This window comes from Callithrix jacchus, chromosome 1 (genome assembly GCF_049354715.1).
Source record: "Callithrix jacchus isolate 240 chromosome 1, calJac240_pri, whole genome shotgun sequence".
In the NCBI taxonomy this organism is placed as follows: domain Eukaryota; kingdom Metazoa; phylum Chordata; class Mammalia; order Primates; family Cebidae; genus Callithrix; species Callithrix jacchus.
Window position 1 is genome coordinate 212,012,561 of NC_133502.1, and position 27,507 is coordinate 212,040,067.

General features: G+C 59.4%; 1 protein-coding gene across 1 annotated transcript; it reads right to left on the reverse strand.

The window, feature by feature from the left end:
- On the reverse strand, positions 1 to 27,507 carry RTN4R (reticulon 4 receptor). The gene is made up of 2 exons (XM_035280953.3): positions 27,255 to 27,507; positions 1 to 1,692 (listed from the first exon to the last, which is right to left on the reverse strand). The coding sequence occupies exons 1-2, from the start codon at positions 27,274 to 27,276 to the stop codon at positions 293 to 295; spliced, it is 1,422 nt and encodes a 473-aa protein (XP_035136844.1). The 5' UTR covers positions 27,277 to 27,507; the 3' UTR covers positions 1 to 292.

Consider the following 27,507-nt stretch of genomic DNA (forward strand, 5'->3'; position numbering starts at 1 on the left):
TTAGGAAAAGAGCTCTTTATTCCACGTCGTCCGATATTTTTACACAAGTAAAATAAAATGCGTATCTCTATATACCGCGATCTGGGTGGGGGCGGCGTTCTGGAACAAACGCTGCCACCGAACCCTGTAAACATGATGGGGTGGAAGTGGGGGTGGCGGGAGGGAGGCATCCGTCAGGGAGGGCCTGGCCTGGCCTCCCCACAGGTCGGCTGCCCGGCTGGCTGGCGGCGTGGAGAGAGACCCCGTATGTACACACACCTGGCTGCTGAGCACGCTGTCATGTCCTCTGGGGTCAGCAGGACCCCAGCACTGTCCACAGCACCAGCGCCAGGCCCAGGGGGGCAAGGCTGCAGGCGAGGCTGGGCAGGGCACCTGAGCCCTCCGAGTCACCAGTCCCACTGCCCCCGCTGCCTGCCTGGCCCAGACGGCAGTGGCTGCGGGTGCGGTTCTTGCGGGAACAGCCTGGCCTCCGGCGAGGGCCTGAGGTGGGAAACCCGGGTGGCTGGGAGCCCTCGGGCCGCACTGCGGTGAGCGGGGGCTCGGCAGAGCCAGGCAGAGTCCCAAAGGGGGAGTCGTTGATGTGCCGTGGGCCGGAGCCGTTGCCCGGCGGGCTGTCACCAGGCGGCACGCGCCCCTTCAGCGCATTGCCTGCCGAGGCCGGTCTCCCAGGCTCTAGCACTGAGGCCTTGTCGGCAGCGTCTGGCTGGCAGCATTTGGGAAGCCCCAGTGGCTCCTCGCTGGTGGCCCGACCAGTCCAGATGGGGTGGTAGGGCCTGGCAGCCACAGCGCAGCCCTCCAGGTCACTGGCAGCTAGGCGCTTGAGGTCTCGGCCGGCCAGGCGTTGGGGTAGGGTGCAGGGCACTTCCGAGGAAGAGCCACGGAACTTCTGCAGCCAGCCCCAGAGTGGGCGTGCCCGGCAGTCACACACCCAGGGGTTGTCATTGAGCCTCAGGTACTGCAGGGCACGCAGGGGCACCAGGGCCTCAGTGGGCAGCGCTGATAGATTGTTGGCAAACAGATAGAGCGTCATGAGACGGCCGAGGTCACGGAAGGCGTGTGGGTGCACGTGGGCCACGCGGTTCTGGTGCAGCAGGAGGCGGTCGAGGCTGTGCAGGCCGCGGAAGGCGCGCTCGGGCACACTGGAGATGCGGTTGCCGTGCAGGAAGAGGTGCGTGAGGTTGCCCAGGTCGCGGAAGGTGTCGTCAGGCAGTGCCTGCAGCGCGTTGTCCTGCAGGTAGAGGTACTGCAGGGCAGCCAGGCCACGGAACAGGCCCAGGCCCAGCTCCTGCAGGCCGCAACGGTCCAGGTGCAGCGTGTGCAGGCGGCCCAGGCCGTGGAACGTGGCAGGGTCCACGGACCGGAGCTGCGCGTTGTCGCTGAGGTCCAGCTGCTCCAGCAGGGCTAGGCCGGCAAAGGCGGCTGCGTCGATTCGGGCCAGCACGTTCGAGTGCAGCCACAGGATGGTGAGGTTGCGGCAGGCGCGGAAGCTGGCGGCTGGCACATGTGAGATGCGGTTGCCGTGCAGGAAGATGCGCTGGCTGGTGGCCGGGATGCCCGCGGGCACAGCCAGCAGGCCTTGCTGGGGGCAGCTCGTTGTCACCTTGGGCTCATTGTAGCACACACAGGCACCTGGGCACGGGGCTGCCACCCGCCAGGCCTGCAGCCACAGCACCCATGCCAGCAGCCGGCTCCCTATGGGCAGAGGACAGGGTGGTTAGCAGGCAGGGCAGGGGTACTGGAGGAGCTGGAGGTTCTGGAGCCAGGTGGCCCTGGGGATTGGGTCTCAGGAGGTCCTGGGGCTGGGACGGAGATGTGGCCACCACCACTGGGAACTGGGATGTTAGGATCCCCGCTTCACAGGCCACATGGACAACAATGGGCTAGAACACTGCTCGGAGCCACACACTCCCCCGGGAAGCCACATCTGCAGACTCCCCACACCACACATCCAGTGCTCACATACTCGGGAGCGGCCCGCCAGGTCACCAGGGGCACTCACTTGGAGGTCTCCACTCGAGACTGCAGTGAAACAGAGCCCACTGTAGGAGTTCCAGGGCCCAGTGGAGGTTCCACCCACAAGGCCTAGGAAACACTGCAGCGGGGCTGGGGTCCCTCTGGGCACCTCTGCTATTCCAGAGATAGTGCCTGGATGCCCAAGGGCCGGGGTAGAGGGCAAGTGTGTCCAGGGCTCGGGAGGAGGAGTCACGTCCCACAGCCACCCAGGCAGGCTGCTCCCTCCTCCACACTTCCTCCTTTTAAGCACTTCCTAACTTGGCAGGAACCCCTCCTGCAGCCTCCGCCCCCTGGCCTCATTCTCTGCTCCATCTCCTCCCTGGGAGGAGTTCACTCCTCCCCAGCCAACCCCTGCAGTGCCAGCTGCCTGCACCCCTCCCACCCAGATGCCATCAGCAGGGACAGCCTCCCAGTAGGTTCCCCCCTCAGCCCCCAGGGCCTATACCCCCTACTCCACTGTGGGGTCAGACACACCTGGGGCTTCCCCAAGGCCCTACATGGGCAGTAGCCCCTGCTGGGGTGCCGCATCCAGAGCTGGTCTCACCAGCGGAGCCAATCACCCCGGAATAAGCTTTCCTGCCTCTCCTTCTGCCATTGAGCCCCCACCCCTTTCTAATGCTGAAGATTCTTTCCGCCTTCAGGAGTGAGTCTATTAAAATGTGAATCCCCTGGGAGGGTTATGGCTTATCAGCTAACACTTGAGTTATCAGCTAACACCTGCCTTGACGGCTAACGCCTTCCTCAGCAGCTGCCTGAGCAGGATTCTGCAGACACGAGGCTAAGTGCTGTGGTTGGAGCCAGGCAGGAGGAAGGAGCGGACTACAGCCAGCTTCCCTGACCCAGAACTGTGACCCCGGGGCCTTCCAACCCACCCTGGGGCCCCTGTCTCACTGGGTACTCTCAACTTGGGCGGACAGTGCAGAGCCCAGCAAGCCCAGCACACTCAGTGGGCACCGGTCATGTGCATCCTCCCAGACTCAGGCTCGTAGGTCCTGAGACCTCCTCCCCACAGCCTGGGGGCCTCCTGTGCCATGCCTGCCCCAGGGCCACTTATTGGCTACCAAGGAGATGGCAGCCCAGGGATGGGGGTCTGGAGGCCCCGCCCTAGGTGGGCTGGGTGAGGAAAGCACTTAGCCCTGGCGCTCTTTAAACGGCGGACACCCCTCCGCTCTCCTTCTATTCACTCTTCTTGGGAAGGTGGGGCCTGACCATGCCAGCTCCCCACTGGTGTCTCACCTGCTGTCACCAGAGGGAAACAGTGCTATGTAAATGGCACTTCCTGTCCAGGGGCCAGGTGGGTGGAGGCCCCAGGTGCTTGTGGGGGTGACTCTGTCACATTACCGACCACACCACATCACTGACTGTGGGGGTCACCACCTGAGCCTTGTCACCGACCATACCATGCGACTGACTGCACCCACCAAAGACTAGCCATGCATGGTGACCAAGCCCGCCACATCACCACGTCCTGTGGCTCCAGGCCCAAAGCTGTGGGCTGTGAGTTCGGCTGTGGTCAGGGCTTAGCTCACTCCCCGGAACAGAGCCCTGTGCTCAGGAATCTCCTCCCTCCCGAAGCCGCTGTGTCCACTCTAAACACACCACAGTCAAGTGTCAGGACTGAGCCACATGGTGTTGCGGGCTTGGGGGCGGGGGAGGGGACAATGGAGGATGCGGGGGAGTGGCCACATGGCACTCAGTTCTGCCAGGAAGTGGATGTAGGGTGCAAAGACACAGCTCGGTTCCTGCCGAGACAACTGCTTTTCGTAAACCAAGTTCTGAGAGTCGGGTGAGGTGGGCTCTCTTCTCACTGCAGCCACGGTAATTGGCTCCAGCCCGGCCCCCCTTGGGGCCTGCCCGCTGGTCTCCATGGCAACCCCTCTGCTGAGCGAGCAGGAAGGGGCATCTTTTTATGAGATAATCAAACCCAACTTTGTGGTGTGAGTTTGTCTTCACAGCCAGGGCCCTGGGATGAGGGAGACCCAGGCAGGCGGTGGGAGGGCGTCCTCTGACCCCACCCCAGGGGCCAGACTGGTGACTCACCAGCCTCCTCCCGTCCCCATGTTGGACTGCAGCCCATCCCTACCCCAAAAAACCTCCCTGGCCCGTGGCCCCTGACCTGTTACCATGGGCTCTGCAGCCTCAAGGCCACCAGGCCTCTCTGGCCATCTTGCCCACCTTTCTCTCCTCTCCCTGCCCGACTGACTCCAACAGGAAACTCTACTGTCCTTCTGGAGACAGCCTGGCCTCCCTGCCTCCCTGACCTCCCTTTCCACTCTCACCCTGGCCCCAGTTCTCATGGAGCATCCAGTATGCGCTCTGCCCTGCTCCCTGCACGTGGGTTGAGCCACCAGCCCTGCCATGGCCCCAGCTCTCCCAGAGAAACTGCACACAGTGTGCCTGTCCACTGTCCCCCCGCCCACGCTGGCCCTGCGGCCACCTAAACCTGCAAGGCCCCCGAGCTGCACACGGACTGGTACCTCTGTGCCTCTCCCACCATCCCAGGCCAGTTTGCATCCCTCCTTTCCTCCAGGGTCTCCTCCTGGGACCCCCCCACCCCCAGAGGATGGCCCTGCTGCTATCAGAGCTGGGTCATGGCTGGGAGGTCCTGTTTCAACCCAGGCCTGGCTCAGGAGCCACAGTGGGGGGAGGGCTGGCTGTCCTGCCTGGAAGGCTCTGATCTTTCCCAGGGGGGACAGTGACTGGACACCGACCGGAGCCTCTCCCTGCAGCAGCGAGACTGGGCAGGGCAGGACCCAGGACCACCAGACTGAAGGCCCAGGAGGCCAGGCAGCAAACAGTCCAGGATGCATCCCCCCGACGGGAGTGGCAAGCAGCCCAGGTGGGCACCTGCACCACCAGCTGCGGTGAGCAGAGGGCTGTTCATGTTCACTGCAGGAGCAGGTGAGAAGGGAGGGAGGGAGAGAGAAAGGAGGAGGTGGGAGGAGCCAGAGGGAGGAGGGCCAGGAGGGCAGGAGCAGAGGGGAGGGGTAGAGAAGGGGGATGGGAAGTGGCGGTGGGAGGCTCCAGGCAAGCAGCTGCTGAGGTCAGCAGCCCAGGGAGCTGAGAGGAGCAGGGATGGCCTTCTTCATGTCATCCCTGGCCCCCACTGTTCCTGGAGCCCCACCCACCTCCATGCCCTGCCAAGCCTGAGCTGAGGTCCCACAGGGATGCTTCTGCCTCTGCCCAGTGAGGCCAGGAGGCAGCACAGGGCAGGCAGCTGGGGAGGCCCCGAGCACCAGCTTTCACCCATGTGCAGCTTGGCACCCTCGGGCCCCAATGCCACCCCTGGGCTGGGATCACCGGAGGGTCCCATCATCTGCTATAAAAAGATGTGAGTCAGCAATACATTTACAGATTAAGAAACTGAGACAGTGAGGGGTTAAGCCCTGCCTGATCCCACCCCACACTACCCAGGAGGAGCAGCCAGTGGAGGGAGTCACCGTGCTGCCTGGAGGGGCCACGAGGCGTGTCCTGCCCAAGCACAGAGGCTGGTGGCCTGGCTAGTAACGGGGGAGGCCATGGAGAGGCTGGGCTGCAGCCACATGCGGAGAGGCGGGCAGCGCCCTCCTGTGCCATGGGTGGCTGGGAGGGGAATCTCCAGGGAGGCTCTGAGCTGCTGCTTCCCAGGGATGGGGCCAGGGATGGGGCCAGCTGTAGCACAGCCGGGACATCAGTCAGCTTAGGATCCTCTCGGACAGCAGCCATGTCCCCGTGAGGCGGTCACGTCACAGAACAGTTATGAGGCAGAACAAGAGGCCATAGCTCAGCGCACCAAGGCCAGAAATAGCTCCGGGCGGGGGTGGCAGGCCTGTGTCATCCCCACACCACAGAGGGTCAGGGAACCCCTCCCACGCCTGCTCCCCACTCCTGGCCCTCCACTACTGACTCACTCCCCCCGCCCCCCATCCATCTGTCCCCCATCCTCGCTTGCTTCTCACATGCACACCCACCCACCGTCCATCCTCAGGCCCCCAGACACGTGCAGGGGCAGCTCCATTCCCATGGCGCTTCCTGTGCCCTTCCGGGGCTCCGGGTGTGGGGGCAGGAGGCTGGCAGCAGCTCCTGGTGGGGGCAGTCAGCCATGGAGGGGCCCTGCATCTCCTGGGGCTGTGGGCACCAGCCCCTGCTGCCCTGGCCCCAGTCCCTGCTCCTTATTGATCTTGGCTGCAGTGGTGGGGTGGGCAGGCCAGGTCAATAACCAGCAAGGACACCTGCCTGGTGAGAGGGCACCGGACTTAGCTACATGCTGTGGGGGAAACTGAGACCCAGTGTCAGCAGAGCCTTCAGAACTGGCCTCCCGAGTGTGCCTGGTGCTCCCTCAGCCCCCTCGGCTCCATGCCTTGCCCTGGAGAGCAGGGCTTGTCCCTGCCCCATGATGCTGAGCTCACCGAGACAACGGGATGTGGGTGGGCCCAGGGCCGGCAGGCTAGGCCAGGGCTGGGCCCTTCAGTCCAGCCAATTATCTTGGAGGGGGTGTCAAGTTGAGGAACGTGAGAACTGGTATGGGAGGCCAGGCGCGGTGGCTCACACCTGTAATCCCAGCACTTTGGGAGGCCGAGGTGGGTGGATCACGAGGTCAAGAGATTGAGACCATCCTGGTCAACGGTAAAACCCTGTCTCTACTAAAGATACAAAAAAATTAGCTGGGCATGGTGGCGCGTGCCTGTATTCCCAGCTACTCAGGAGGCTGAGGCAGGAGAACTGCCTGAACCCAGGAGGTGGAGGTTGCGGTGAGCCGAGATCACGCCATTGCACTCCAGCCTGGGTAACAAGAGCAAAACTCCGTCTCAAAAAAAGAAAAAGAGAACTGGTATGGGTATAATCAATAGCAAACAAGGCCGGGCACGGTGGCTCATGCCTGTAATCCTAGCACTTTGGGAGGCCGAGGTGGGTGAATCACCTGAGGTCAGGAGTTCAAGACCAGCCTGGCCAACATGTTGAAACCCCATCTCTAAAAAAAAAAAAATCCATAGCAGATACAACCAAAGGTCAAATGGAGTCATATGCTACTTATATGAAACGTGCCTAAATGTACACAAAATCTTGTAATTAAAGATATTATCAGACAAATAATAAGTGAAGCAGGAGAAGCCACAGCCCCAGGGCTAGCAGACTTCCCAGCCTCATGGCCCCAGGGGTACTAAAAGGCCTTGCTGGGCAGTAAAGGCTCAGCCACCCCTACTCAGCCCGCTCCCCACTGCCCCACAGGAGGCGAGAGCCCGCCCTGCTATTCCACACTCCATCAGGAGCCAACAAACACCCGCCGCCTAATTATCTGGAGAATCCTGTCTCCACCAAGGGCTCATCTTGGTCCCACAGCTAATTCAATCCAGCAGCCAGAGCAAGCTGAGTCCCCAGAGGATGCTAATGAGGAAGTGGCCAGTGGCTGGCATGCCCCCACCCTGGGGATGCACCCTGAGCCCGGGATGCACCTTGAGCCAGGCCTGGGCTCAACCTTGTCACACACCTGCCACCCATGCCCATCTGCCTACCTGACCCTGCCCAGTACCTGGTGCCTAGCTCTGCAGGGCCACGTCCATTCCCATGAGCTAGCATCCAGACCTAAGCCCCAGCCCTCCCACACCCGCCCCAGGTCCCCGGATCTGCTGCATGCACAATGCAGACCACTGCCTGTGAGCCCAGAGTGTCGGCCTTGACAGGGCAGAAGGAAGTATGAGAGCACATGCTCAGGGTGCACAAGGCAGGAGCACAGACTCCGTGCATGCAGTGGACCCTGGGGTGCACACAATAGACGTGCAAGCCAGAAACACACAGTAAGAGCCCCCGGGGCTGGTCAGGGCTCAGGCAGAGTCTGCTGAGCAGTAGAGGGTCGCTGGGATGCGAGCCCCTCCCAGGAGCCAAGGCCCGGCTGGTGGGTCTGCCCACCACTGCAGTGGAGGAAGATGGGTGGGCACATCCCCATGCGTTCTTGTGCCCTCGGCACTTGTAAAACATGATCAACCAGGCAGGCGAGTGGCCTCTGCCCGAGCAGAATTTATTCTGCTGTTGAAAGACACGTGTGGGTCCTGAGGCTCTTGCCGGCTCATTCTCAGAAGCCTCAGATCAGTCTCAGTCAGCAGGAGAGCAGCTGGAGAGGCTCCCATTGGAGCCGACCCAGGGACTGCCCAGCCCTTCACGTTAGAAACTGAGCTGGGGGCAGCGGCCGGCCCACGACACATGAACAGCGCCTGCTAAGACCACGGAGAGGCTCAGCCATGCAGGGCCAGTGGGATCCAGTGCTCCTCAGGGGATGAAGGGTCCAAGAGGCAGCAGAGGATCCTCAGCCTGGGACATTCCCACTGGGATCGCCCCAGCCAAGACTGGAGCCCTGAGTCGGGGGCCAGAGTGGAACCCCTGTCAGAGCCTCAGGCCTCAGGCCTCCTATTCTACTGGCACCTGGCAAACTGGCCCAAGGGCTGGCTGCTGCTTCTGTAAAGGATGTGTTCTTGGCAGCCAGCCACACCTATGTGTTCACGCATTGTCCATGGCTGCTTTCCCGCGACAACAGCAGAGCTGAGTTGTTATGACACACTGAGTGGCCCACAAAGCTGGAATTATTTAGTATCACACCATTCACAGAAACAGTTTGCCGACCTGGTTTGTGAGCAAGCCGGTGTGGGTGCTGCCACCTTCACCCTCACAATGGCCCCAGCAGAGTTCACTCAAACCCCCACCTAATGAAAAGGAAACCAAGGGTCAGAGAAGACCACGGTCCTGCTGAAGTCACATAGCCAGGTGAACAGAGCCCAGCAACCTCAGCGCAGGCTGAGTTCTGCAAGGTCAGCATCTCATGGAGGCCTCGGGTGACGGGTTCTAGGTGAGAAGGAGACTCAGAAGTACTGAAATACTCTGCAGGTCAACAGAAAAACCATCATTTTGCAAAAGAGGCTGTCGAGAGGCTCACAGTGAAACATGCATAAAAGAGGACAACTTAACACAAAGAAGTCGGGAGGGGCGGCTCACACCTCAGCCTCCTGAGTAGCTGGGATTACACACACGCAGACACACACAGAACAAAATGGCTGTAAGCAGCAGGGGACAGCAGAGGACGTGCTGGATGACACAGTCCGGCTTGAGAGGAAAGGACTCGGGTGGCGCTTCAGAGGAGACAGATCTAGTGCAGGTAGTTTTGAGGAGGGCGGTGGTTTAACTGAGTAGGGGGTCTCTAGGGCCAGCGCCAGTCTATCCACCCTGAAACCCTGCAGAGGTTGCGCCGAGGCCCCTCCCTGTACCCTGTACCAGGGACTCTGGCCAGGTCACACCGAGGTGGCTTATGACCCATTAACATCAAGCTGCCTCCCTGGGCTGGTCAGGGCCTTAAAGGAGGTGACCTGGACCTGTCGATGTGCTTCCTAGGACATCAGGACTCCAGCCTCTGCTACAAGGATCTTCACAGTTAAGAACAAAGAAATATTAAAGATGAGAACACTTGGTCCAGGAAACAAGAGGAAAGGGAGTGAAGTCCCTGCTTGCAAACAGGATGCCCTGGAGCACCCTCCATGGCCTAAGACCTGGCTGCTCCTGCAGACCCATGGCCAAGGTTGTGAAGGAAAAGCAGGCTGCAGAGGCATTTCTGTCCTTGTTATCATCATTGTAAACATGCTCATCATCGCCATCCTCATCACCAACATCACATCACTATCATCACCATCCTTATCATCATCATCTCATCACCATTATCACCATCCTTGTCACCGTCACCATCAGTATCACCATGACTATCAAGATCGTCACCATCCTCATCACCATCACCACCATCACTATCATCACCATCCTTATTACCATCATCTCATCACCATCACCACCATCACTATCATCACCATCCTTATCATCATCATCTCATCACCATCACCACCATCACTATCACCATCACCACCATCACTATCATCACCATCACCATCATCACTGTCATCACCATCTTCATCACCATCACTATCATCAGCATCACGATCATCACTGTCATCACCATCCTCATCACCATCATCACCGTCCTCATCACCATCACCACCATCACTGTCATCACCATCCTCATCACCATCATCACCGTCCTCATCACCATCACCACCATCACTGTCATCACCATCCTCATCACCATCACCACCATCACTATCACCATCCTCATCACCATCACCACCATCACTGTCATCACCATCCTCATCACCATCATCACCGTCCTCATCACCATCACCACCCACTATCATAACCATCACCACCATCACTATCATTGTCACCATCATCATCCTCATCCTCATCATCACCATCACCATCACCATCGTATCCTCATCACCATCATCACCATCATCCTTGTCCTCATCACCATCACTATCATCACTATCATCATCACCCTCCTCGTCCCTTGTCATCATCATCACCATCATCCTTATCCTCGTCACCATCACTATCATCATCCTTATCCTCGTCATCATCACTGTCATTGTCATCACCATCATCACCCTCCTCATCCTTGTCACCATCATCATCCTCATCACTGTCATCACCATCACCATCCTCATCACCACCATCCTTATCCTCATCACCATCCTCATCACCATCACTGTCATCATCACTATCATCACCATCCCCATCCTTGTCACCATCATCACCATCACCATCCTCGTCACCATCACCATCACCCTCCTCATCCCTTGTCACCATCATCGTCCTCATCACTATCATCACCATCCTCATCCTTGTCACCGTCACTATCATCATCATCACCATCACCATCCTGATCCTTGTCATCCTCATCACCATCATCCTTATCCTCGTCACCATCACTGTCATCCTCATCACCATCATCCTTATCCTCGTCACCATCACTATCATCATCCTTATCCTCGTCACCATCACTGTCATTGTCATCACCATCATCACCCTCCTCATCCTTGTCACCATCATCATCCTCATCACTATCATCACCATCACCATCCTCATCACCACCATCCTTATCCTCATCACCATCCTCATCACCATCACTATCATCATCACTATCATCACCATCCCCATCCTTGTCACCATCATCACCATCACCATCCTCATCACCATCACCATCATCACCCTCCTCATCCTTGTCACCATCATCATCCTCATCACTATCATCACCATCACCATCCTCATCACCACCATCGTTATCCTCATCACCATCCCCATCCTTGTCACCATCATCACCATCCTTATCCTTGTCACCATCACTATCATCATCATCCCCATCCTTGTCACCATCATCACCATCACCATCCTCGTCACCATCACCATCCTCGTCACCATCACCATCACCATCCTCATCCTTGTCGCCATCATCGCCATCCTCATCCTCATCACCATCATTGTCCTCATCACCATCACTATCATCATCCTTATCCTCGTCACCATCACTGTCATTGTCATCACCATCATCACCCTCCTCATCCTTGTCACCATCATCATCCTCATCACTATCATCACCATCACCATCCTCATCACCACCATCCTTATCCTCATCACCATCCTCATCACCATCACTATCATCATCACTATCATCACCATCCCCATCCTTGTCACCATCATCACCATCACCATCCTCATCACCATCACCATCATCACCCTCCTCATCCTTGTCACCATCATCATCCTCATCGCTATCATCACCATCACCATCCTCATCACCATCACCCTTATCCTCATCACCATCACCATCATCACCCTCCTCATCCTTGTCACCATCATCATCCTCATCACTATCATCACCATCACCATCCTCATCACCACCATCGTTATCCTCATCACCATCCCCATCCTTGTCACCATCATCACCATCCTTATCCTTGTCACCATCACTATCATCATCATCCCCATCCTTGTCACCATCATCACCATCACCATCCTCGTCACCATCACCATCCTCATCACCATCACCATCACCATCCTCATCCTTGTCGCCATCATCGCCATCCTCATCCTCATCACCATCATTGTCCTCATCACCATCACTATCATCATTACCACCATCACACAAGCTCTGTGCAAGGTCCTTAGATGCAGGCAGCCTGGGGCTGACCTCACACAAGGACAGGAAACCCCAGGTGAGCAGTGGGACAGTACTGGGTGGCCCTGGACCAAGGATGGGGAGGGGAAGAGGATAAGGGAGGGGGAGTGAGGGATGAGGGCTCCTGGCCTCCTGGGACAGCCCAAGGTATAGCCTGTCCTTACTCCTAGAGGTTTCATGACAGCCTTGTGCTGCAGCCTCCCATAGTAGAGTCAGGGGGTGACTGTCAAACCCACTCCTCAGATGAGGCACTGAGGCAAGCACCTTGCTGGCCATCTTGTGAGGCCAGGAGACAGTGCATGCAATCGGGGCTCCAAGATCCTTGCCCACCCCCATCCTCATCACCAATATTCTTATCACCATTATCATCCCCAGGAGACCAGCGTAGACCGTGAGCCCCAGGGATGACACAGCAAGGAGGGGCAGCCACTCTGGGCTCCCTAATCCCCCACAGCACCTCAAACTCAGCCCAGGCTGCCTTCCCCAGGGATGGCTGAGGGTGGACCCTGGGGTCTTGCAGCCCTGGGCTCAGATGCAGCCTCTACATTCCCTCACAAGGCAGGCGGAGAATCTGCCAGCCCCTTCCAAGTCTGTCCCCACACCAGTGATGTGAAGACAATGAGAGGCCAGCACCCACCTCCCCCCAGGACCCCAAAGAAATCCCGCCCAGCCCCCACCCAGGCCTGGGCCTCAGGGCTAGCATCCTGCCTTCCCAGAGGCCTGCCATTCGGACCTGGGTCAGCCTTATCTCAGGTGAGGATCGCAGGGAGGCAAGGCACAGCTCACAGTGTCTCAGAGCCACAAGGACCCCTCTGCTCCAGTGGTCTGGCAAGGCCACTCTGGCCTGGCCTGGCAGTAGCCCTGCTTTATCACAGAGATGTGGCAGGCAGGAGTCTGGCTGCATCTGGACTGGAGGAGGGGGCAACAGCCAGGCTGTGCTACAAACCCACCTGGAGCCACTTCCTCGCTGCTTCTGCTCTCTCAGCCTCAGAAGAGAAAGGAGGCTGGAGGACAGGCCTGGGGCCCGTGCAGCCCGATTCATCTCACAAGAGACCAGGCTTGTGCTCAGTTGAGTTGCTGTGGCTTCTCAGGCAGCACTGATGGTCCCCCTCCCCTGCTCACCCACCATGTGTTAGACACAGGGATGTGCATGAGAGGCGTGTGCTCCTCCTTCCAGAGACCCATTAAAATGAGGGTGAGGAAGAGTGAGGGGTGGGGAGCACAGTGGCAGGCTGCTCCCCTGGAGAAACACCCAGAGAAAGGGGTTCCACTGCTGGCACCCAGGAGCACCTGGGGCTGATGGGCAGAAAACAAGCCACATCTCAAAAGAGCAGCCAACCAGCCTCCCTCATAAAAGTGTCCAGAAGACCAGTAACCAACAGGCATGTGGAGTACATATCAATGCAGAAAAGAGGGAGAGACGACACTAGAGCAAGCAGGCAGTGAGGGAAAAAGACAAAAATTAAAAGAAGCATCTAATGTGTGTCTTCCTAGGCACAGAAGGAGATTTAAAACAAGAACAGGGTACTATGAACAAGGAGCCAGCAGGCAAAAGGAAAGAGTGTCTGGAAATGAAAAATAGAATCACTAAAATTAAAAAAAAAATCAATACAAGTGTTGGAAAACAAGGTCAGAGAAATCTTCCAGAAAGCAAAACAAGAGGAGAAAAAAAATGAATGAGGTTCAGGAGACAAATACAGGCTGAACACCCAAGGGGAGTTTCAGAAGAGAAAACAAAAAACAGAAAAGTTAGCAAAGAAATCATACCAGAAAACTTCCCAAAGCTGAGTACCCAGTCCTCGGCTGGGCAAGAGAGGCCTGAAGCTCCGGGAGGAGACGCTGATCACAAAGATGCCACATGCAGCCTGGTGCAGCAGTGCATGCCAGTGATCTGAGCACTCTGGAAGGCTGAGGTGGGAAAACTGCTTAAGGCCAGGAGTTTAGGACCAGACTGGGCAACACAGTGAGACCCTGTCTCTACAAAAAAAAAAAAAACTGAAAAATGAGCTGGGCATGATGCTGCAAGCCTGTAATCCCAGCTACCTGGGAGGCTGAGGGGGAAGGACTGCTTGAGCTGAGACGTTTGGGGCTGCAGTGAGCCATGATCACGCCACTGCACTCCAAGCCTGGGCGACAGAGTGAGACTCTCCAAAAAAACACGCAAAAAGGAAGATGCAATGTGGCATTGGCCTTCTTCATAGCACACTAGACGCCAGGAAACAAAATTGCAACAGCTTCATAGCTCTGAGGGGAAACGAATTTCAACATGGAATTCTGGACTGAGACAATCCAGCTTGAACATGCTTATAAACACAGGAAGACTTCTGGAATGATTCACCGCATCTCCTTCAGAGTTAGTCAGGCTTCTGCTTCAGCCAAAACGAGGTGCAAACCCAGAAAGAGGAAAACGTGGGATCCAGGAAGCATTAACTGGAACCTCAACAGGTGGTGGAGGGAAATGTTATGGGGCAGCAGGATAAGTGCTTGGGGTGAATCTTTACCCAGGGAAAAAATGAGACCCCATTAGAAGCCTGATGTAGGGAGGAGTAAGCCCTGAGGGGGGTGGATGGGGGAAGAGGGGTCGACTGTAAACCCCAAGAAAAACGAAAGGCCGTGAAGGAGGAAGGTCACCTACCCCACGGCAGGACTGTGAAGATCATTTACGTGACCTGGGTCGGGAAACACTGGCTGTGAATGTGACTGATGGCAGCGAGACGGCCATGCTGGGGAGTGTGCCGAGGAGACAGAGCCGGAGTAGCAGCTGTGGGAATGTGATGGCAACCGCTGGCAAAGCCAGGGAGCAGGCACCAGCGGCTGCCTCCCAGGACTGGGGCAGGGGCAGACTGAGCCCATTCTCCAGACCGGCCTCCGAGGCTGGGTGCAGACGCTAGCCCTGTGCAATATAGTGTTGACTGAATGTTATTGTTTTAAAAACAACTGCATATTTGGCACTGAAATCTCAGAAAACAGAGATAAATAAAACGAAAAAAAGAAAGGGTATCTTCCAGAAGGCGGAAACGTGGGTTCGAAGCAGGTATCTCCAAGGTGCAGGAAAAGACAGGGACGGTGAGAGCTCAGAGCACTTGGACACACAGCCCCGGGGCAGCTGGCATCTGGCCAGGGAGGATCCTGGCTGCTTTGCCGTCCCCTGCTCAGCTGAGGGTGGCTGAGGAGGCATCTGGGTCTCCCAGGACACAATGGGCTCTTGGTCCCAGAGACTGTGCAATCCAGACACCTGCAGGGGCAGCTTCTGGCTTAAAAATCCAGCTCTGTGCTTGGGCCTGCCCTGTAGGCCGGGCAGCTGCTCCCCTCACCCAGCCTCAGAGTTCCTGCCTGCCCACCCTGCCCAGCCCTCACCCTGCAATGAAGCCCCATTCCCGGCTTCCCCTTACCCCTGCCTGCTCCCGTCCCCTCCCTGTCACAGATCCAAGACCCCACTCCAGGCCAGGGTCCCTCAGGAGCAGGGGGTAGGGGTGCATGGTCAACACCTGGCAGGGGCCGCCTGGCATTGGGGTGGGTGGGCGGCCCTAGGCCTCCTTCCTGACCTTGGCTGAATGCACACAGGCTTCTCTCAGCTGCTATGAGAGCCCCCAGTGTGTCCCCGCAGCCAAACTGAGGCACGCACGCAGCGGCAACGTGAATAAGTACTTGCTCTTTTATTAACAAGTGATAAATTATTCCTATATGATTGTGTGTGATAATTCTTCCTTATTTGAAATCAATTTGGGATGGAAATTGCTGGCGGCTTCTCACCCACCAGGGTGGGAGGCCCAGGTGCCGCTGCCTCTTGCAAAATGAGGTCAGTATATTTCAGCTACTTCCTGAGGTTGAGGCACCGCCCCACTGGGCAGGGCCAGTGGAAGGGGGTCAGTTGCCCTCAGGGAGGCCGGGCAGTCCAGCCTCACGGCCTCAGCATGTCTGTCTGGGGCTCACTCCACTGAGCCCAGGGCACAGAGAGGTCCCCAATCCCAAGGCCACACAGGGTCATCAGGGGTCAGGGGGCCATGTACAGGCCACACAGCACTCATCCCCCCATGGAAACCCCAAAGACTGGGCAGCCTGACCTTTCATCCCAGAGAAGACACCCCAGAACCCAGCTGGTCTTCTGGCCTGCCCAGACCACCCAACGGTGGCTTCTCAAACCTTCAAAGGCATAAACCATTCTCCTAAAATTGTCACAACAGACCTGCCGCCATCCCCTTTCTTTCCTTCCCCTGCCTCACAGGGAAGGGTCCAGGGACTCAGACTGTTCAGGGCAGCCCCCGGACCAGGCCTCAACACCTCTTCTTTTAGTGCATATTTAAAACCTTGCAGCCCACGGGGCACAGCCAGCTGGGGCCTCCCTCCCAGCCCAGTCCTGCAGGAAGCCCTGCCCACCCTGCCCACTCCTCCACTGGCTGCTTCTCCAACCCCCATCTTGGCTGCAGCAGGCCTGGAGGCCCGGTCATCCCCAGGCCCAGCCACATGGCCCTGCTGAAGCACCACCTGTGCCTTTTGGCTATGTTCCTCGTTTGAGAAATGGGAGGGCTGGGTCTGGGTGAGGCACTTCCGTGGACCCGCTCCCAGGGTCTCCTTGATGCTCCTCCACCTTCTGCCCACTGCCAGGTTCCACTCCACACCTTGATGGCCTGCTTAGCAGGCCCTTCTGTCACTTGAAGCACCCTAGGGTTTGTGCTCCACAGGGGCTGGTGGTCCATATACAGGAGGTGCTCCATAAATGCACTAAATGCTCATCACTAAGGGCAAGTGGCAGACTTTGTGCAGCTTGGAGACAGCATTCCCCAGGATGTCCTTCCCTGGGAGAGAGCCTTGGCCCACAGCGCATGAGCACTGATACTCCCGGGGTGGGGGCATGGCTCCCGTACCTAGTGTCAAGGGCACCATCTCTAAGTGGCACCACAGATGGCTTTCATTATCTTACAATGTCTGCGTCTCCCCCATGTTCACGTGCTGAAGCCCAAACCCCCAGTGCGATGGTATTAGGAAGTGGGGCCTCTGGGAGATGATTAGGGTTAGATAAGGTCACAAGGCTGGGGCCCTCACCATGGTATTTGTGGCCTGGAAGAGAAAGAGACCCCAGAAAATGCATGCCCTCCTGTCTCTCCACCCTTCCTTCCCCCACCATGTGAGGGCACAGTGAGAAGATGGCTCTCTGCAAGCCAGGAAGGGAAGCCCCCCCAGAACCAGCCATGCTATCTCAGACTTACAGCTTCCAGAACTCTCAGAAGATATGCTTCTGTTGTTTAGGAGACCTTGTCTATCGCATTTGTCATGGCAGCCTGATCAGACTGATACAACTTCTTTCTGAAATCTTCGGGGTATTTTTCTAGATTTTCTACAATGAACATGACCTTGTAAAATCAAGGGTGTTTTTCGTTTGTCTGTTTGGTCTCATGCTGACACTGGGACAGGTGGAAGGGTGGGTGAGCCTGTCTTGCAGGTGGTAGGAGCCCCCTCCATGAGCCCCCATGTCCCGGGGTCCCTGCGCATTGTGATCAGCCCTGCAGGGCAGTCCTGGAAACAGGCCAGGGGTTGGGGCCCTGGCTCTGCCTGGGGAGGTCTCAGGCAGGCCCCCCAACCTCTCAGAACTGGTTCCCTCAGCTGGAAATGGAGATAACAAGGCCCACCTCATGGCGGGGGTGGCACACGGCTTATGGTGGGTACACAGGAAGTGCCTGATCCACCCACCCAGAATGGGGCAGCCTACACCTGGCCTCTCCCTGGAGGACCTTCTCACATCACCCCTGGAGGGACCACCATCCCCACCCCACAGAGAAGAAAAGCCCAGCTCCAAGGCCAAGTTGCAGCTAGGAAGGGCTCTGCCAGCATCCTACCTGGCCCTGACCCCCCGGCCTGAAGCCAGCACCACCCGGGACTCTGCTGCTCCAAAGCCATCACCCCTGCTGGCCTTTGCTCAAGGAGCTCCCCCTCTAGAATGCCCTGCCCTGTTCCCAGACACACTCCCTCTGGGGCCTTTTCTCCCCCAGGCCCACCCTGCCACTCCTAAGGAGGCTGGCCCCTTCCTAATCCCTTCCTCGTCCGTACCACTGTGTTGCCCCAAGGGTCCATCCTCAGACCTGGATGGGAGCCCGGCCGGGTAATGGCCCATAAACTCCTGCGCATGGAGTACTCAGGCAGGGAGGGGCACCAGCTTGGCGAGCATGAGTGACAAGCTGGGTGGGTCTTGACCTCACCCTGGGCCTGGGGTAGCCCCATGCAAGTGGGGATGATGAACACAGTGGACCCCCAGGCAGAAAGTGAGCCACAGGGGTTGTGCATGACAGCAGCCCCTCCCTCTCCCCAATTCACAGGAGAGTAACCTGTGACTCCCCTGGCCCCCAGGGTCCTCATCACCTTGATACCCAGAGGCAGCGATGGAGACCGTTCTGCCACATCAAGATCCCTGCGATCTGGGGGCCAGAGGATCCTGAGTACCCTGCCTCCTGGAGTGCTCTGCCTGCAGGGGATACTAGCGGCACCCTCAGGTGAGGTGGTAGGGGTGGCTTCCTGGTGGAAGTGATACCTCGGCCAGGAAGGGGCAGTAGGGGCGGTCCTGACATGTGCCGAGCCTGGGGTCCAGCGTGCATTGTTTCTCAGCCAGGAGGGTGGAGGCGCTGAACCACTGGGGCCTCGGGTGTCCAGGTCACCTGCCCGTGGAGTCCCTGGCTGTTACAGAGGCCCTGGTGGGCAGGTCAGGGTTGGGGGCAGGCCAGGGTGTAGGGGAGGGCTTGCAGGGAGGTTGGTGCCCCACCTGCCACCCATCATCTGCCTCAGGCCACCCCAGGGGACCAGCCTCCGCTCCGGCAGCTAGTGAAGAATGGAGTCCATTAGGGCCGCCATCTGTCTCGGCTGTGATGGGTCCTCGTGGTGACATCCAGGAGGTATGTAGATAGAATATCTTTATGGGAGAGTTTTCCTTTTGCCAATTTTCGAATAGGAAGCCAGACACTTGTCACACCTGTCCTTGTGTCAGCCTCTGCCTGACATAAATTGGGGCCGAGGCAGGGAGATGAAAGACAGCCTGGACTCGGCCGGGTATGCAGGGGCCACGTGTCAGGCCGCAGGAGCACCAGAGCCGCAGGCAGCCTCCCGCTGGGGCTGAGGGGGGCTCGCCCCACCATCTACCACTGCAGCCTCCACCCTTCCTCCGCTCCCCTGCAGACCCACAAGACCCACAAGTTCTTCACCCACCCTCCCCCAAACCAGAGCCCCCCAACCATCGCACATGGGCGGTGGGCTGTCCTGCAGCCACTTGGCTTCCGCTAGGGGACACTGGAGCCCCCCCAGCCCCCAGGCCAGCAGCTCCAGCTCCTCTTTCAGACCTGGGGCCAGTGTGGCCTCTATGAGCACTTAATGCGGGGGGCTCAGAGTCCTCAACCCCCACCCTGTTGACACTCCTAAGGACCTTGTGGGCTTCCACGTGTCTCCCTGGAATCTGGGGCTCTTGCGGGTAGAGCATGTCAAGAATCTTGAGGTCCCTGCCACACAGCACAGGACTGTCTTGGAAGTGAGTCCAGGAAGAATTTGCTAAGAGAATGAAGGGAGAAGCACGTGACCCTGGGGGCCTCCCCTGCATTGAGGATGGGCCCAGGGTCTCCTGGGAGTACATCTCAGTGCCGGAAACTGAACCAAGGATGAGGAGGGGAGGGCCCTCCCCAAGGACACTTGGGGTTCACCTGCCAGGCCATACTCACACCACAGCCCCCCATGGCCCCAGCGGGTAGGGCAAGGGATGTGCCCAGCTGAGGGAACCATGGCAGCCCTGCTGCTGTCTCACTGGCCCTGGGAGGCTCATGGGGTACCACCTCACACAGCCTCATCCCTTGGGAGGCCCTGAGGAGGCCCTGGGGCTGGGCAGGGCAGTGACTGGCCAGCTCCATGCTCCCTGAAATGGGGCCTGGATGTCCAGGGAGAGCCGGGAGGGAAGCGGAGACTCCAGTGGAGAGTGTGTGGGAGGGAACTTGGCTGGACTCCCCAAAGGAGGGGGTGCCAGGGCCAATTCCCAGGTTCCTGGTGGCGTGTGTGGAGGCAGGTGGGGGCAGGAACTCCAGCGTGGCACCTCCTGCTGGACCTTGAGCCAGCTCCTCAGCCCTCCCTCCACAGCTGTGCTGCTAGCCGGCCAGGCATGGGCAAATGAGTTTCCCAAGTAGGTGGAAGGGGCTTCTGGGGTGGGGGTCGTGCCCGGAGACAGGTGGCCACCCTCCCACTGCTCAGTCCCACCCTGCCCTGACACCACCAAGGACTCTGCCTAAGAACCAGGCAGGTACAAGGCCTCCTCTCCCTCAGCCCCACTGTCACTTGGGCTCCCCTGGCATGAACTAATGTGTCTCTCAGGACATCCTACAAGGACCCTCATTGCAGAAGGATTGATGGGAAGGGGCAGCCCCAGACAGTAGTTCCTTCTCTGTACCCCCCAGGATTCTGCAGAGGCTCCGGCTCCAGGCAGCACAGCAGGGCCCATATGCCCATCCTCACTGGCCACACGGGCCGGCCAGGGTCCAGCCTGGACCCCCCGAAGGGCAGGACAGGGGTAAAGGCCCCATCACCCCTGCCCAGAAAGCCCCAAGTTCCCGTCATCAGTCTCGATTGCCACAGCTCGTTGAGCCCATGCCACAAGGGGATGCTCAAGGGATCCCTGGAGCCAGGTCCACCAGGAGCCTCCAGCTTGCCCAAATCAAGCTTCCACTATGGCCAGGCCTGTGGGCAGTGCTCACTGACCACCACTCCAGCTTCACAACAGCCACGTGCAGGCAAAGAGGCTCAAAGGGCAGGTGGCTCCCCTGGGGAAAGAGCGCGGCCCTGTGCAGCCTTCTGGGCCAACTGATCTGTACCTGACAGCCAGCCTGAAGAGCCACCAGCCCTGGGGTCTCCCAGAGCCCTCCCAGGGACAGATGGGCACCAGGCACTGCCCACTAAGGTGCAAAGGCTCCGCCTCACTGGCACCTGGGCCCTCCCTCCCTGCCAGTGTGCTGCCTCACCCTTCATGGCTTTCTGCACCCTCAAGCTAGGCCTGAGCTCCTCAGGTGATGTGGAGATGGGGAGGCACAGGTGCCAGGCACTGGGATCTAGGGACAAGGGCTTCCCCAGAAAGTATGGAAAAGAAGGTTCCTACATGAGACCCTCTAGCCCAGGCCCTGAGAACGAAGGGCCCAAGGTTTCATCTAGCGGCAGCCATGAGGGAGGTTAGGCAGGCAGCACCTGGCTGGAAACATGCCTTAGGGAAGCACTTGAACCCGGGTGGGGAATGAGACGGCAGGCAGGGAGCGGGGACTGGCCGTGGCCACAGGCTGGGGATGGAGGCCAGGTCTGAGGCCGGCTCTCAGTGAGGAGTAAAGGGGATGGACCAGGAGATGGGGTGCAGGTTTGACACTGATTTTGCCTTTAGGGACAGGTAGAGGGAAGAGGCTGGGATTCTGGGCTTGGATGCTGGGTACGGAGGACGTGACACTAGCAGACAGGCTGGATGTGGACGCCCAGGTTGCAATGGGGGAACCCATGTGTGTGGGAGAGACGCCGAGCTGCTGGGGCACTGGGGAGCCTGAGTCCCTGTGCCGGTGCACGGGCCTGGCACGCGGCAGGGGACAGTCACCATTCCCTGACCCACCCAGACCTGGGAGGCAGGGCGGAGCTGGTAACAGGGCGGAGCTGGTGACAGGTCAGGCTGGGGCCTTGGAATGATGACATCTGGCATGCGGTGGAGGAGGCGGGCAGGTAACTGGGGACTGTGGACTCCCAGCTGGAATCTACCTCCACCTTCCACATCCACGCACTGCCTTTTGCTCTTTACTGAGCACCTACTGTGTGCAGGGCCTGCTCTAGGCCCTGGGACCACCAAGGGCCAGCCCTCTGCAACCCCAGCCCTGCACTCAGCCCCCACCCACTTCCCCCAGAGCCCCACAGCCCACACACTGAGGACTCTACTTGTTTTCCTACTCTTGAGGGCACTGAGCTGGGAACACCACCTCTGGCCACGAGGCCTATGGTGACCAGGAAGGGTGGAGCTGCCCAAGGTCACACAGCAAGCCAGCACTGCACAAGTGGGACTTCTGGCATGTCCCCAAGCTGGCCTCATCTGAGCCCTGGCAGAAGGCAAATAAAGGCAACATCTCAACAAGGTCGTGATAGCCGGGACAAACAGAGGACATGGTGCTGGGGATCCAGGCAAGCAAGCAACAATCCAGGAAGGCTCCCAGGAGGAGGTGAGGGGCCTGGAGTCCTCCCTGGCCTGAGCCCCTCCTTGACACTCCAGCCTGCCTAGCCCTACCCCCTTCCTCGATGGGCCGCTCACCCAGCCTCAGCCTCAGCCTGACATTTCCCGTGACATTTGCTGCAAAGAAATAGAGTCATAAATCCAAAGGTTAAATTTGCACATTGCCTCAAGCTGCTGGGAGAAGCAGTGGTCCCTCCACCCACTGGGTGTCCCGTGGGTGTGGGCATTGTGTGGCAGGGCCCATCCCGGGGCCTTTGTTGGGGGCCTGCAGGTCTCCTCCTCTGGTCCTCAGAGGCACCTCCATCACTGTTTCCCAAAACGGGTTCCTGAGCACACCAGGCCCGGAGGTGCATCACATAGGGGTGCCTCTCAGAGAAGGCGCTGCCCCCGCAAAACAGGGCCCAAGACGCCCTGTGGGAAAGGAGCGCCATCAGCACCATCTAATCCGGCAGGTCCCACATTTGACCACAAAGCCTTTATGTGAAACCCACCAACCTTCCAAAGAACTTCAGCTCCATGGACTGTGACCCGTGACAGACAGCTGAGAAGGCCAGGGTGCTGACTGCAGAGCCAGGAGGTACCCGGGGGCCCAGGGCAGGCAGCTCTGAGTGAGCCTGGCACCTGACACCCACTCCCAGATCAGCCCAGCTCCATGTGCCAGGGCCCTGAATGGGGCTCACCACCTTCCAGGCCTGTGTGGACCTACATGGGGACCCTGGCCTGTGCCCACTCAGCCCCTCCTAAAGCCATTCTTGAGATGTGCCAACATTCCTGCGTTTCTATTCCACCTCCTGGGTCTGGCTGCCATGGGCGGCCTCCATCAGAGAGGACACAGCTGCGGGACACTGCCAGCATCACCCCATGCCCCGCTGCTCCAAAGAAGAGGCCCCACAGGCCATAGTGGGCAAGACCAGAGGCTGTGTGAAAGAGCAGGGGAGATGCCGCCCCAAGGCACCACTGCACCAATGGCCATCCAGAGAGCTGACGGCCGGAAACAGGCTCTATTCACTCCCATCACCCACCCAGCTGGCCCACGGTTGTCAAAGTCCTCAGTGGGCTAGGAGCAGGGGTGGGGGGGGTAGGGGGTGGCGGGGGTGGATCTGGCCTGAGGCAGGGGAGGGGTATCAGGGGAGGGGCACGTGACCAGCCCCAGACCTGGAGGGGAGGGCTGTGAGGAACTGCATCTCTGGGTGCCCAGCTCCGTGGCTGCAGGCAGTGCAGGGGCCAGTGCAGGTTTGGCTAAATAAAAGATGGTGCATTCTCAGGAAGGGATTCCACACACACCAGTAAACCCAGATGCACAAGAATAGTTCCCGATGTGCAAAATGTTTAAAATACTGTGATAAAAGAAGAAACGGCAGCACAGAACACCTGGTGTGGGGGGACCCAACTGGGCCCCAGGGACAGTGCAGGGAGATTTCCGGGGTGGGACAGCATGCCCACCACTCCGGTCGGGCTTCCCTGGGCCACTCTGTGACCTCCTCTCCTTTAAAGCATTAATTCTAGAGATACAGGACACCAAGGATCACACCCCTTGATTTGCCTGGCTCAGATGAGAATCTGACAGGCCAGGAACGAATGAATGAATGAACAGATGAGAAAGCGGACGGATGGTTGGGGCAAATGCATCATCTGGGATTTGGTTTTGAGGAGAGTGCCTGTGACCTTCGCCTGGGTGCAGCCAGGCGGCAGAGCAGGGCCACTGAGGGGTACAGAGAGGGCTCTGAGAAGGCATCTGCACAGCTGCAGAGGCAGTGGGTGGCCAGGCCAGCTCCTGCGGACCCCGAGGCCCATGCCCTGGGTTGCTGCAGAGGGTCAGGCAGGCCAGCGTGGGGGTCAGAGGTCAGGCCTCACCAGAATGGGGGTGGGACAGCATGAACCTTATAGATCAGACAGTAACCAAGTGTCGGGAGCTCTCACTAACCCTGTGCCAGGGCCGGGCGGGGCTCCTGGCTCACACACACATCTGCTCATTTCCAGGTCATCCTGGAACTCCCCCTGTGCTTCCTGCTCTTGACCCCTTTCCCAGGTGCACAGACTGAGGCTCCCAGGGAGAGGTTCTGGGCCAGAGGCCCAGGACAGCAGGAGGGCTCCTCTGCCTCCCGCCCGTCCTGGCCTCACCAGCTGGACCCTCCTGGTGCTGCACCGGCTGCACATGGCTGTCCGAGCCACAAAGTATGAATTCAAGGCTGGGGCAGAGACAAGCTGCACTGTCCCTGAGCAGAGGGAGGGGCCGGGCACCATCCCACACGCCCTGGCCTTCTCAGCCCACCTGTCACTCACAGCAGCAGCAAACAAATCCCAGCCCCTCCGTGTACTGTGGGCCAGTCCCCAGCCTCCGAGGACAGCAGGACCTATCCCCACCTTCAAGGGCTCCAGCCCCTGTGGGAGTGTCCTCCATAGACCCTCCACAAACCCTCTGGCTTTCAGAGACCCTCTGGGCCAGGCTGCCCTACCTCAGCCTCTCCCCTGCTTCTCACTCCATGCAAACCTACATTTCTGCCAGTCCCAGTGGAAGGACCCTGGAACAGGGAAACTGAGGTTCAGGGGTTCCATAGCTCCCCCAGATGAGGAATAGGGGGAGGGCAGGGAGGGAGTGAAGAGACTGCGGGGGCATCTCCCAAGCTGGGCAGCATCCTTGCCTTGTCCCCCCCTCCACCCACTTGTGGCCTGAGGTGCCTGACTAGGGGCTTTTATTGACCCTTCTGCAAATGGATGGGGTGAGGGGCCCCGCTGGCAGTGCAAAGGTCCCAGGAGGACTCTGCTTCGAGGGGGTGTGGGTAAGTGTTCTGGGCATTCTGAGGGCAGGAGCACTGCAGTCAGAACTCCACGGGGAAAGTTGGGCCAGTTCCACCCGGCCTCAGCCTGGAAGTGCCAGATAATCCCTGACATGGACCCAGGTGGCAGGTGAGGATGACTGAGGCAGAGGTCACACTGCCAGCAGGTGGCTCAGCCAGGACCCAAATCCAGGCCATGGTTCTGCCTGGCAGGCCCTGCACATGCCCCTCTGCCGGGTGGGGTCGAGGTGCTGCTGGCCACCCATTCCCACCCCTAGCATGGAGTGGCTTCCTCCTTGCCTCAATGGAGCAGCACGGGGAACAGTACCCCCTCTATAGATGGGAAGACTGAGGCTTAGAATAAGAGACTGGCCAGCCCCACTGCTCCAGCCGCCCCTCTGCTGGTATGTTTCACCCTCACACAACCTACAAGGATGACCTGCTGGTCCCCACTCTACAGATGAGCCACTGGTAGTGGCCAGGGGAGCAGGAGGTGTGGCCAGACACTCCGAGCCCCAGCCCAGGGCCCCTGCCACAGTGCTAGTGGGCCACCCTTGCTCATCATGCAGCACGGCGTCCACCTGCTCAGCACCCTACACAACACCTGAGGCAGGGGAGCCCACCACAGAACCCCTCACCAAGAAGGTCCTCACCATGGAGAAACTGAGGCACTGGAGGCAGGGCATCTCTGCAGTCACACTGGGCCATGTGCTCCAGTCAGCCAAGTTGCAGTGGCCACCAAGCATAGCCAGGGTCTGGACTCTTGGCCACAGTGTGACCTCATGGCTTGAAATGGGTCCTCCCTGCCCAGGCAGTTTCCAGCCCTCTGTTGCCTATCACTGCCTCAGCCCTGGTGGGTGGGGAATGGCTGGGAGACCCTGCCCCTCATACCCTGGGCTTCGGGCATTCATCGGGCCCCCAACACAAGTTCCAGGGCCTCTGCTCCAGATTAGGCCACAAGCCACCTAGGCATACAAGGGGTACCCACACCCCGGAGGCAAAGAGACATATGCCTATGTGCCCGAGGCACACATGATCATGCGCACAGACACACGTGCAGACGCATACCAAGTTACACACATGCACACACAGACACCGAGGGGGAGAACCCCAGGACACAGAGGCAGGCAGGTGGGCCTGGCCACCCCACTGAACACATGGGCATGTGGGTGCGGGAGTGGGTCTTGCGAAAGGGGCCCCAGCATGTGCCACCCATGGAGACCACAGCAGGGATGCTGCGTGCATGCATGTGTGGCCGTGGGCGTGCAGGCGAGGGCGAGGACAGATATGCACCTTCAGAGTCCGTGTGTGCACCCAGTGTTTGTGCATGTGCACACTGGAGCGGTGTTGGCATGCATGTGCACCAGCGGTGTGCAAGTGTGCAGTCCGTGTAGACACGTGCACGTGCAAGGAAACGTGTGTGCAGCCTGCCGCACCATGGACATCAGCAGGGCAGCCTGGGTGGGCACCTGGGGAGCACCCTCCAGGCAGGGCATGCCCAACTCACATGGAGCCCACCCTCCTTTGCCCCCACTGCGGGACCTCATACTCGGTGGAGGGGAGGAGTCCCACAAGGACTGCCAGGGAGGGGCTGCTGATTGCCCCACCGCCGCTGACTTCTCAATGTCCCTCGGGCTGCAGATGGCGGGGCATAGCTGCCTCCTCTCACCGCCCGCCCTTGTGGAAGCGCTGGGACAACCCTGTCCCCCACGCCCTCTACTGCCGCCAACGCCCCCATTCATCCCACTGCGGCCTGACCTCAGAGACACGGGAGGTTCTGAACCCAGTCAGAGAGGCAGGGGCGGAGACGGCCGACACCCCCACCCACCCTCGTACCCACGTTTCTGCAAAAAAAAAAAAAAAAAAAAAAAACCGTTAACCCCTTCGTGGCCAGGACGCTCCGAGGCTGGACCCCGCCCTTGCAGCCCGCGGTCCCCACCCGGGACCTGGCCCAGCGTCGGGGACCCCCGGACCGCCACCTCCGGCCCCGCCGTCGCCATCAACTTTCCCGGGAAGCAGCAACTTTTCCTGCTGCCTCCGGCTCCGCCCTCCCGGGGCCGGGGCGCCCGCGGCCCCAGCCTGGCGCGGCACTGCAGTGGCCCTCCCGGCCGCCCGGCGACGCTTCCCCCGCCTCGGCAGCCCGGGACGGGCCATGCGGCTCTGGGGAGGGGTGGGCCGCCCCCTTCCGCGCCCCCCGCCGGCCGGGCCCGGGCGCCGCGCGGACACTTACCTCCTGAGGACGCCCTCTTCATCGTAGGGGTCGGGCGGGGCGCGTCGGGGACCGAAAGTCGCTTCGGGGCGGGCGCCCGTCTCCCCGCGGCCGGGTCCGCATCCAGGCGCCGCCGCTTCGGCCCGGCCCCGGCCCGGCCGCGGGACGAGGCTCGGCGCGCTCCGCTCCGCCCGGCTCGGGCTGGGCTCCGGCCACGGGCGCGCAGGGCGCGCAGGGCGAGGGCGGCGGCGGCGCGGACTGGCGGGGCGCTCGC